Here is a 12,427-nt window from a genome sequence, read left to right on the forward strand (position 1 = left end):
AAACACACACACCTCACGCACCCACACACAAACTCTCCGCACTCAGATCAAAACACAAACACACTCACACACACACACTCACATGCAATTAATCCTGCGTGTTGGTTTCACGAGGAAAAGATGCGCCTTTAGCGCATAAAAATCCTCTTGCAGACGTCTCTGCGTCTCCTGGTCAGCCGGTCTCCGAAACGAGCTCCACGCAGCGCGCACGCCCCCGTAGCGCAGGGCTGGTGGAGGAAAAGTGAGGACACGGAGAGAGATGGGAGCTCTGCGACACACGACGAATGTAGAGTGACGACGGAGGGGAGGAGAGGGCTGGTGGGTGGGGAGGGGGAGGGATGCCCTAGAGTTGGGGGATTCCACGGATAAAGAGGAGGAGGGGGCGCCCGGGGGAGACGAGAGAGGGATGAAGAGGGTGCTGGTTCTGTCTCCTCTGCAGAGAGAGGAAAACACCTGATCCCTGTTGTGAACTTCTCCTCTCACCCCTCTCCTCTCCTCACTCTTTCTCCTCCTCTCCTCTGTCCTCTGTCCTCTGTCCTCTCCCCTCTCTCCTCTTACTTCTCTTCCTCTCTTATCTCTTCTCTCTCCACTCTCTCTTCTCTCTCCTCTCTTCTCTTTCCTCTCCTCTCCTCTCCTCTCTCCTCTCTCCTCTTACTTCTCCTCCTCTTCTCCTCTCTTCTCTCTACTCTCTCTCCTCTCCTCCTCTCTCCACTCTTCTCTCTCCTTTCATATCTCCTCTCCTCTCTCCCTCCGTGTGACCTGCCGGAGCCTCTCCTCACCTCTCCTCCTTTCCTCCGTCTCCTCTCCTAGCAGGATGGCCGTCCATCAGCATGCACGCAGGAGGCGATTAAGTTGTACATCTGTTGGCAGCTGAGAGTGTGTGTGGGGTCTATGCACATGGGAGTGCACATGAGAGGTACAATCCCCCCGCAGAGCGTGAAGGAGTGGGACAGGCGGTAAGAGCATCACCGCATCACAGTGGATACGAAGGGGGGGGCTCTTAATCCATCAAGCGGCAATTCTTAATGGACGCCCGAATTTAGCGGAGATTAACCTCATCCTCTCTAACACACACTCATACACATGCATACACACATATACACACACACACACACGTATACACAGACACATACACACACACAAACAAAATCACACACGCACATAAACAAACAAAGACCCACACTCTCACACACACACACACACACACACACACACACACACACACATAAACAGATGCATAAGGATGAACACACACACACTCACTTCCTCACACATTTACAATCACAGAGACACACGCATGCACACACATGCATTCACTCACACACACACACTTGCACTCACACACACACACACGTATGGACAAAAATCACACAAACACACAAAAACACACAAACACACACATGCACAATAACACACACAGACACAAAAACCCACAAGCACATGCATGCAAATGCACTCACTCACACACACACACACACACACACACACACACACACACGCTTGCACTCACACACACACACACGCATGGACAAACACACTCACACACTTCTTTAGGCACACACACATACACACACACGCACCAACATGCACACACACATTTGACCCACAACCCAGTTAGGACGCTAGGCAGGGGCCTCATGTAGACTGGAGGGAGAGAGACATAGAGAGAGCTGTGTGATAAGGGATCACATTCCATTCAACGCCATGGAAAAAAGAATCAGAAGATTCATGTGACCATGGCAACTAAACTAGTCCACGATTACACACACACATACGCATGCATGCACGCATGCAGGCTTAAACTGTGGCACACCCTGTAGGAGTTTCACACCTTGTGTGTGACCTGACATGTGCGCATGTGTGCTCACTCACCCCCTCCACATCCTCGTCTTCCTCCCCATTGTCCTCCTAATATTTGACCTTCTGGCTCTACATTTATCCACACTATAGTACTTTTATGCAAGCCATTGTAAATTGATACGAACTGTAGCACATTTATACACACAATAGTACATTTATATAGAAGTAGTATATTGATACACACTTTAGTACAGTTATACATGCCATAGTATATTTATACACACTGTATATGTTAATACACAATGAGAATGCATTTATACGCAGTGTATTGTATTCTTATGCAATGAAGTACTTTTATATACAGTAGTAAATTTATACACACATCAGTACAATTATATTCTATTGTAATATATTTATACACACTGTAGTACGTTAACACACATATTACAACATTTATACACACTGTAGTATATTTATATACTCTGTTGTACATTTATACACACTTTAGTGAATGCATAAACTATTATATAGCGTATGTGTATAGGCACAATAGCACATTTAAACACATTGTAGTCCCTTTATTCACTTTAGTAGGCCTACATTTAAATACACTTGTATTGATACACTTGATGGTGCATTTCAACAGACTGTAGTACATTTATACACAGTGTCGTATATTTATACATCTTAAGTACATTTATACACACTGATAGACTGAAACTACAGTATGAACTATTGACAATGCCACCACTATTTCAGCAGCGGTCGTTAATGAATCTGATAGCCTGTAGCGCCCTCCTCCCCTGACTGATGTTACTACACCACCATTAACCCAGTTGTGACGCACGTGGTAAACCTTCGAATATATCGTTCAGGTACTTGAGGTTTGATTCAAAGGTTTATTGAGAGTTAAAAAGTGTTTTTCATGAAATGAAAAAGATAATTGTCAGTGTATTCTATACCATTCTATTTTTCTGTTCCGTTGCATGATTCGCTCCTAATCTGTTCTCATATGTTCTGTATATATAGAACATATATATGCTCTATTCTAATATGTTATATTCTCATATGTTGTATTATAAAGTGTTCTATTCTAATATGTTCTATTATAATATGCTCTATTCTAGGTTATACTCTACTCTGCTCTATCGTGAGCAGGTGCCCGCTGCCTCTAGACGCGTTCCTTATGTCACGTGATGCAGGCCTATTTCTTTCATTCTCCCACGTCGCTCCGACTTGCGCTCTCCTGCGCATGTCTCCACTCTCTGCTACCCATGGTGTGCAGGCCTCTGGCCACCACAGTTTATTCCTATTCTAAGACATCCGTACACATTAATTCTGGCATTGACAGTGCAGTCCGAGGTGCGTATTATTCTCCGTGATACAGGCCGTATGTTGACCCGCGGTTGTGCTGGTTTTTCGGGACCGCTCTGGCTGTGGCGTGTCGGTGGTGCTCGTGCCGTAATGGATGCGGCTACACGGTAGGGGGAGATGCGGGCGTGCATGACACACTTTGCGTTCAGCGCCTAGTCTCAGTATCAGGCGACGTCGCTCGGGTTCTTTCTTCCTCCCAGAGCGCAGATACCATCTGCTGGAGCGATGTGACGCGCGCACCGCGGCGTTCCCCTTCGCGACCCCTCGAGGAATAATGACGAGCACCGCGCAAGATATGTCGCCCGACTTTGTCTTGATGCGCCTGGTCGCCGCGGCGGAGGACGACCGCGCCGTGGGCGAGGAGAGCGGCACGATTGTGGGTCCGGGGGGCCCGTCGGGCGGGCTGGGAGTCAAAGCGGCCCTCGCGCATCCCGGCAGCCTCCCATCGCTGTGCAGCGCGTCGTTCCAGGGCGCGGGTCCGGCGGCACCTTCCGCGTGCAGGACCTCGCTCTCCGTCCCGTCTCTCCCGCAGAGCTCCGTGGAGGCCCAGGGAGGGGAGTTCACACCCTCCCGGGGCGGGCTGCGTCCCCGGCTGCTGCTCTTCCCCGACATCATGATGAGGGGCACCGAGCGGGGACTGGACGCCAAGACGCGCTGCTTCTCCCGCTCTGATCCCGCGTTCAACGTCCACAACATCAATAACAACGGCTCGACGAGCCCCGGCCGGGAATGGGGGGTCCACCCGCGCCGGTCGCTCTCCACCGCGGCTTCAGACCCGGCGGAGATGTGGCCGCTGCTGTCGGAGAAGTCTCGCCGCCTGGCCCTGATCAACGCGCAGTGGGACTGTCCGCCCGGCTCGACGCAGGGCTCCGTGTTTAAGGACCTGGCGAGGCGCCTGGGTTCGCTGGGGGGCGGCACCACCGTGCCAACATGCTCGTGTCAGGGGGGAGGGTCACACGGGACGTCCGGCTCGCCGGTGGAGGGGTTGGACCCTGAGGACGACCCGACGGAGACCAGTGACGCGCTGCTGGTGCTCGAGGGGCTTGGCGCGGGGGAGGGGCTTGAGGGGGAGGAGGTGGGGGAGGAGGACCAGGAGGACACCTGTGACTTCCTTCTCCATAGGAAGCGGGAGATGGTGGAGAAGATGTCGGGGTCCTTCTCCCTCGGGAGCCTCCAGGCGGAGCTCACGAGGCGGGAGGAGTCAGACCCCAGCCGCCCTTCCACTCCGAGCGTGGGTCCACCCCCGTCTGCTCCCGCTACGCCCTCTCCACGCTGCCCCGCCCGGACGCCCGGCTCCAGCGCTAGCCTGACCTCCACGCCAAGGCGCACCCCCACATCCAGGGGTGGAGGGCTGGCCGACACTACCCTCAAGGTCCCCGGCAGGTGGAGGAGCGGCTCGCTGAAGGGCCGCCTCAGTAGAATGTTCCGGACCAAGAGCTGCGGCGGCGCTGGCAGCGGTCACCTGCTGGACCCTGGGCCAGGGGAGGGCGGGTCCACAGGAAGTCTGGTGGGCGGGTCCACAGGAAGTCTGGTGGACATGGTTGGCAGGGCGGGGGTGGGACCGGACACGGACAGGTAAGTTGGCTCCTGCTACCTTTCAGATGTGTCTTTGTTTTTTTTTTATGTTTTCGTTTTTGTTTGTCTTTATGTTTATGTTTATCTTTAAGTTTATGTCAATGCTTATGTTTATGGCTATGTTTATATTTATGTCTATGTCTTTGTTAAAGTTGATTTTGATGCTTATGTTTATGTTGTTCTTCTACCTTAGTTAAGATGTTCGTCTGTCAAATGTCTGTCTGTCGGTTTGTGTGCGTTTCTGTCTGTCATGTCTGAATCTTGGTATTTTACTGTTTGATCCATCTGTTTGTTCATGTTTGTCTGTGTGTAACTGTGTTTCACTAATGTGTGTGTTCTATCTATCATCGTGTGTGTAGTTGTGTGTATATCATTTTATATGTTATGTTTATCATTGTGTGTGTTCTCTCTATCAGTGTGTGTGTTCTCTCTATCATTGTGTGGGTTCTCTCTATCAGTGTGTGTGTGTGTGTTCTCTCTTATCAGTGTGTGTGTTTTCTCTATCAGTGTGTGTGTTCTCTCTATCAGTGTGTGTGTTCTCTCTATCAGTGTGCGTGTTCTCTCTATCAGTGTGTGTGTTCTCTCTATCAGTGTGTGTGTTCTTTTCATCAGTGTGTGTGTTCTCTCTATCACTGAGTGTGTTCTCTCTATCAGTGTGTGTGTTCTCTCTATCAGTGTGTGTGTTCTCTCTATCAGTGTGCGTGTTCTCTCTATCAGTGTGTGTGTTCTCTCTATCAGTGTGTGTGTTCTTTTCATCAGTGTGTGTGTTCTCTCTATCACTGAGTGTGTTCTCTCTATCAGTGTGTGTGTTCTCTCTATCAGTGTGCGTGTTCTCTCTATCAGTGTGCGTGTTCTCTCTATCAGTGTGTGTGTTCTCTCTATCAGTGTGTGTGTTCTCTCTATCAGTGTGTGTGTTCTCTCTATCAGTGTGCGTGTTCTCTCTATCAGTGTGCGTGTTCTCTCTATCGGTGTGTGTGTTCTCTCTATCGGTGTGTGGGTTCTCTCTATCAGTGTGCGTGTTCTCTCTATCAGTGTGCGTGTTCTCTCTATCGGTGTGCGTGTTCTCTCTATCGGTGTGTGTGTTCTCTCTATCAGTGTGTGTGTTCCCTCTATCAGTGTGTGTGTTCTCTCTATCAGTGTGTGTGTTCCCTCTATCAGTGTGTGTGTAATGTTCCTCTCTGGTTCCTTCAGGTCAGGCAGGTGCCGACTGACCCGGACACATAGTGCCTTCTCTCCAGCATCCCTTTCCACCTTCGCTGGTAATGACCTCCTCTTCCTCCTCCTCCTCCTCCTTCAGTCTCAATCTCTCCTCCTCCTCCCCCTCTTCCTCCTCCTCCTCCTCCTTCAGTCTCAATCTCTCCTCCTCCTCCCCCTCTTCCTCCTCCTCCTCCTCCTCCTTCAGTCTCAATCTCTCCTCCTCCTCCCCCTCCTCCTCCTCCTCCTCCTCCTCCTCCTAAACACATTCTCTCTCTGTCTCTCTCTCAGGTGAGACTGCGTCCCTTGGGGACATTTCTCGTCGGGGGGTCAACATGCCCCGGCCCCCCACTCCACCACCCCCACCCCGACGGAGTCTCAGTCTCCTAGGTACGCCAGGATGAGCTACCAAAAAGTCTGTCTCTCAAACTGCCCCCCTGTGCGTTCCCGCCCTGTCTCATGCAGGCTGTATAAACATGGACCACCCGGTGACAAACAGCGACACTTACAACAAGGAATAAAGGCTCCCACTCACAAAAGGGAATCAAAATGGTTGTCAGATTGAGAATGGTTGCCCACGCTCAACCTCCTTCCACTCATATTTATCGACATGAATCATAATTAGAGTGATTGCATGAAAATATGCCAATCGTTTTTTTTTCGTGAATGGCCAAATGTGTCTGGCTGGCTCAAGGAATGGTGGGACAGATGGTCGAGGGTACCCTATGCTAAAGGAGATAAGAAGGGAAGCATTGAAGCACCTTTTCTCGGCATTTTGAGTATTTGAATATGGCATTTCATGGCTGCCACTTAGATAATTCTGGGACATTTTACGCATTAGGAACGCAAAAAGCAAAAATGATAATCTGACTGCAAGCCCTGGCTCAAAAGATGCCTACCTGGTTGCTTACCTTCCTCCCTTCCTGCACTTGCCTCCTTCCCTTCTTCCTTCCTAGTTTATCGGTAACTGGACATTCAACCCCTTCACTTTGTTTACTTGCTTCCTAACTCCTGACTCTCCTTTGCCCCCCACCTTCCTCACCACCTCCTCCTCCTCCTTCACCTCACCCACCTCCTCCTTCTCCCCACCACCTTTGCCTCCTCCACCTCCTCCTTCTCTTTCACCTCATACACCTCCTCCTCCTCCCTACCACCTCTGCCTCCTCCACCTCCTCCTCCACCTCACACACCTCCACCTCCTCCTCCACCCCCTGGCTCTGTTCCAGACGACATCGTTGGGCCACAGCCTGGGTCTTTCCTGGTCAGCGCCATGGGGGCGTCCCTGCAGTCCCTCCCTCTGCCTCTCCCACCTCCTCCCCCCTCCCATGCCTCTCTCCAGCACAGTGTCAGCCTCAACGGTAAGAGTGGTGCTGCTGCTGAGGGAGCTTTTATTTTGAAGGGGGCAGCTTGGGCAGCTTGGGCACTTCGGTCAAATGTTGGGTTCAGTGCAGGCCAGAAGGTGTTGGGACCTGTTAAAAGATGTTTCCATGATGATATGGAGGACAGGAACAGCGCTATTGTCCCATTTTCTGTTCAGGAGACCGCTGTCTGACCAGCAGACACCTGCACATCCTTATAGTCTCAACAGAAAGACACTGAATACCTGGGTTGGTAATGGCTTGCCATTGCCCTAATGGGCTTGTGTTGTGTAGAATGTCATGATCTTATGGTCATAAGCGTTGATGACTGGCTTCCTAGCTTTGATGGACAGGAGAGGTGGTTGTAGAAGAGAGGGAATGACATGCATTGTGACATCCCTGCATCCCCAGGTGTCAGTGCTCTGCCCGTAACCAGCGGTGACCAATGAAATTTCTCTACTGTTGTCTCAGATACCTTCCTGCGTGCACTGCCTCATTCCAGCCAATCACAGGCCAATGCCCCATCCTCCCACCGGATGGCCCCGCCCTCCATGCGAATGGCTCCGCCCACAATGCTCTGCCCATTGCGGGCAGAAGCTAGCAACTTCACCGCTAGCCTGAGAGAGTTAGAGAAGGTAACACATCTATCTATCTATCTATCTATCTATCTATCTATCTATCTATCTATCTATCTATCTATCTATCTATCTATCTATCTCTCTCTCTCTCTCTCTCTCTCTCGCTCTATCTATCTATCTATCTATCTATCTATCTATCTATCTATCTATCTATCTATCTATCTATCTATCTATCTATCTATCTATCTATCTATCTATCTATCTATCTATCTATCTATCTATCTATCTATCTATCTATCTATCTATCTATCTATCTATCTATCTATCTATCTATCTATCCATCCATCCATCCATCTATGTATGTCTGTCTGTTGGTCTTTTATATTATAGATATTATATTACAGTTATTATAATATATATATTATATTATATGGTATTGTGACTATTCTATTCTATTGCATTACCTTACATTGTATTGTATTGCATGGCAGTGTGGCTGGTACTGGGGTCCTATGAACTGGGAGGATGCTGAGATGAAGCTGAAGGGCCGTCTGGACGGGTCCTTCCTGGTGAGAGACAGCTCGGACCCCCGCTACATCCTCAGCCTCAGCTTCCGGTCTCAGGGCGTCACGCATCACACGCGCATGGAGCACTATCGTGGTGAGCACTACTACTACTACTTCATGTTTTTTGAACTTTTTTCTAACATGTTTTTTAATATAGCTCCTTTCAACACCAGACACCCAACAAAGTGCTTGAAAATGTAGTGAATGAGCAGTAGAAGGATAATGATGATTGGGGCTGTGTTTCAACCAGCAGAATGGTTGATTCTTCTTCATGTGTTCCAACCAGCAGAATGGTTGATTCTTCTTCATGTGTTTCAACCAGCAGAATGGTTGATTCTTCTTCATTTGTTTCAACCAGCAGAATGGTCGATTCTTCTTCATGTGTTTCAACCAGCAGAATGGTCGATTCTTCTTCATGTGTTTCAACCAGCAGAATGGTTGATTCTTCTTCATGTGTTTCAACCAGCAGACTAGTCGATTCTTCTTCATGTGTTTCAACCAGCAGAATGGTCGATTCTTCTTCATGTGTTTCAACCAGCAGAATGGTCGATTCTTCTTCATGTGTTTCAACCAGCAGACTGGTTGATTCTTCTTCATGTGTTTCAACCAGCAGACTGGTTGATTTCTCTTCATGTTTTTTAGACAACAGACTGGTTTATTCTCCTTTGTGTGTTTCAGGAACGTTCAGCCTCTGGTGCCACCCTAAACTGGAGGACCGCTGCCACTCGGTGGTGGAGTTCATTGAACGCGCCATCATGCACTCCAAGAACGGGAAGTTCCTCTACTTCCTGCGCTCCCGGGTGCCAGGTAGGTCTGGAGAGGGGTCAAAGGTTTGCGGGTTAGCCTGAGGCTAGCTCAGATGATAGCAGGCCCCAAAAACCGATTAGATTTACTACTTAAGTGTCCATTTTTGTGTGTGTGTGTGTGTGTGAGTGCGAGAGAGTTTATGTGTGTGTGTGTGTGTGTGTGGGTGCACACTTGTTTGTCTGTGTTTGCATGTGTCCATGTGTTTCCATGTGTGTGTGTTTAGTCTTTTCAAATAGGACACATTTGTTGAGCATCAGGTTTTTCCATTGAATATGGTCAATATGAATGTATGACTGTACTGTACGAACTGTGTGTGTGTGTGTGTGTGTGTGTGTGTGTGTGTGTGTGTGTGGCAGGGCTGCCCCCCACCCCAGTCCAGCTCCTGTACCCGGTCTCTCGGTTCAGCAACGTCAAGTCCCTCCAACACCTGTGCCGCTTCCGTCTCCGACAGATGGTCCGGATAGACCATATCCAGGACCTCCCCCTCCCCAAGTAATACACAACACTATACAATACTACACACCCCCAAATCCAGGACCTCCTCCTCCCCAAGTAATACACACCACTATACAATACAATACACTACTAAACACAATTTAACACCACCACATCCATGACCTCCCCCTCCCCAAGTATTACACACTACTACACACTACAACACACTACTAAACACTACTATACACTTCTACACACCACCACATCCAGGACCTCCCCCTCCCCAATTAATACACACTACTATACGCACTACTATTTACTACTACCCACTACTACACACTATTATGCACTAGTAAACGCTACTTTTCACTACTATACACTACTTAACTACTATACTATACAGTACAGTACTACAAACTTCTTTAATATGAAATGATATGGTGTTTGTGTGTGCAGACCTCTGATCTCCTACCTGAGGAAGTTCTACTACTACGACCCCGAGGAGGAGACCTACCTGTCATTTAAGAGCATTGTCATGAGGGCGGGGCCAAAGCAAGAGGAGGCGGAGTCTCAGACGTAGCGGCAGTGGTCCCCTCAGTTACAGTAAGTTGTGATGGCTCTCTCTCTTGTTCTCTCTCGCACACTCTCGCTCTCTCTTGCCCAAGGACACCTAAAGGAAGACTGCAGGTATTTGAGTTGGAACGCTGAACCTTTCAGCGGGGAGCAGAGCACCACCCCTACACTGCCCTGTTTACACAAAGGGAAAATCTAGATCCTACAACCATTTTTCAAATGTATCTAGATTAAAAACTGTTTAAAAATCTGCACATGCACATACAGGCTTCAGGTTTGGAACGCATAATCTCCAAGACTCAGTGGAGAAATAGTGGCCGTGGTGTACCGGTTTACATTGCTGTGGATAATGCTTCTGATCAAATAAACACTAATGATAGAAATGTAAGGTCTCGGACTCTTCCTTAGAAATTAGGCACAGCACGGCGATGTTTCAGAAACATTTGTAAATAACTTCCCCTTGTTTTATACTGGATTAAGACCGGTAACGTCTGAGCTAAGCACCTGACTCAACATTGCTTCCACAAGAGATTCCTTCTAGACAACCTATCTCTCGTATGTTTGTCTACATCTCTCGTACAACAGTTCCCATCTGTTTGAACGGTGAAAACATCTCTCTTTGCATTGCAATCTCCCAACCTAATCCTATCATAAGAACAGATTTAAACAGTTTGCGTGAACAAGGCCCAATGTCCAAGGGTACAAACTCTAAACCCAGACAAACAAGAATCCAAAAAGAAAACATGCAGAAATACGAACAATCTTCTGATGACGTCATTATTAGTATTTTTGGTCATTCTTGTGCTTTATTGATATTAACGTCTTTCACCTCAAACCTTGTGTTTTTTCTCCTCAGGCAACTGGAGGAATGAGGCTGTGACGCCATTGGTCAGCTGGTCTTCCAAAGCCCTCCAATCAGAGAGCTCAGATCTCTTTTAATGGGACGGGGGTGGTCTCTAAACTACAGCGAAGGATGAGGACCGCCAGATCGCATTGGAAACCAGCGCATGTGATCTGGGCCGAGCAAGTGGGCCGGGGCGTGTACTGCAGCCTTGCGGCCCGCAGACCACAACAGACCCGCTCTCTAGAAAGAGCAGAAAACACAACAAACCAACAGCCTGACCTTTGACCTCTGGCTCCGTTTGCGGTTATTTCCTCTGGATAAGGACCTGGACTTGTGGAACACGCTGCGTTCCTGCTGTTTCTGCGCCTTTGGTGTGGGCTCCGTCACCAGAACTCTCCTTACACTTCCCTTCTTAACATGGGTTTTTAAATATCATGAGTCAGGACTGACCGCATCATAGTCATATGCAGAACATGAATACAGAACCAGTCAAAGGCACCACGTTGTGATTCTGTGTCATAAGTTGAGCCGTTAGTATTATACTGCCATTACAGGCGGAGAACAAGAGGGGACCCAGTCTAACCAATCAGGTCCTGTAGTAACGCAGCTGCCTTCTGCTGTAGGTCATCGGGAATAGCTTCATTCTGTCTCTTTTTGGGCCCCGCTTCGTGGGCCTACGGCTTAAAGGTTCTGTAAGTTCTCGTTGTAAAGAGAGAGAGCAGAAAGAGTGAGGAGAGCAAGATTTTGAAAAGAAACAATCCAAAAAATGTAAATTCTCTCTCAGCTCCCCCCCTCCCTACCCATCTCCTCTGTTGAAAAGTGTTTGCATCATGTTCTTGTGATGACATGCAAGATTTATTCCCCTGAACCAATCAGGGATGAGATGTCCTACTGGGTAAGAAAGTAGCCGGGAACGGTCTTAAATCAAAATAGTATCATGCAGATATTGAAAGCAGATATTGTCACAGAGCATTTTACTCACCAGAGATTCAGAAAGATGACCATATTTTGTCTTCTACAACTACAACAAGGAAAAAAACACAAGCAAACATTAGCTCCTTTTAACTGCCTGTTTATCTCTGCAATCAATCTCAGACTCTCTTTTATTTATCTGCCTGTTCTCCAAAAGCTGACTGCCAGCTATGCCTTTTCAGTAAAAAAAAAACTAAATGAATCATTATTATAGCAGTGGTGTACTGTGTTACTTTCAATACGTCAACATTTCATCATCACACACAAGAATACATGCACACACACGGACGTATACACACGCACGCACACACACACACACACACACACACACACACACACACACACACACAC

General features: G+C 48.3%; 1 protein-coding gene across 1 annotated transcript; it reads left to right on the forward strand.

The window, feature by feature from the left end:
* The first annotated feature begins 3,410 nt into the window (after positions 1-3,410).
* On the forward strand, positions 3,411-12,100 carry socs7 (suppressor of cytokine signaling 7). Its single transcript, XM_079758612.1, has 10 exons — positions 3,411-4,749; positions 5,941-6,008; positions 6,235-6,333; positions 7,170-7,301; positions 7,773-7,936; positions 8,371-8,539; positions 9,124-9,252; positions 9,609-9,744; positions 10,144-10,290; positions 11,117-12,100. The coding sequence occupies exons 1-9, from the start codon at positions 3,449-3,451 to the stop codon at positions 10,265-10,267; spliced, it is 2,322 nt and encodes a 773-aa protein (XP_079614738.1). The 5' UTR covers positions 3,411-3,448; the 3' UTR covers positions 10,268-10,290; positions 11,117-12,100.
* Positions 12,101-12,427: the final 327 nt, after the last annotated feature.

This window comes from Pollachius pollachius (genome assembly GCF_949987615.1).
Source record: "Pollachius pollachius genome assembly, chromosome: 2".
Classification (NCBI taxonomy): domain Eukaryota; kingdom Metazoa; phylum Chordata; class Actinopteri; order Gadiformes; family Gadidae; genus Pollachius; species Pollachius pollachius.

Bases quoted from the DNA above. Each gene is read 5' to 3' on its own strand.
- socs7 (XM_079758612.1), top strand. From the start codon at position 3,449: ATGACGAGCACCGCGCAAGATATGTCGCCCGACTTTGTCTTGATGCGC. The intron at 6,334-7,169 runs GTACGCCAGGAT...GCTCTGTTCCAG, and splicing joins ACGGAGTCTCAGTCTCCTAG to ACGACATCGTTGGGCCACAG. The intron at 9,253-9,608 runs GTAGGTCTGGAG...TGTGTGTGGCAG, and splicing joins CCTGCGCTCCCGGGTGCCAG to GGCTGCCCCCCACCCCAGTC.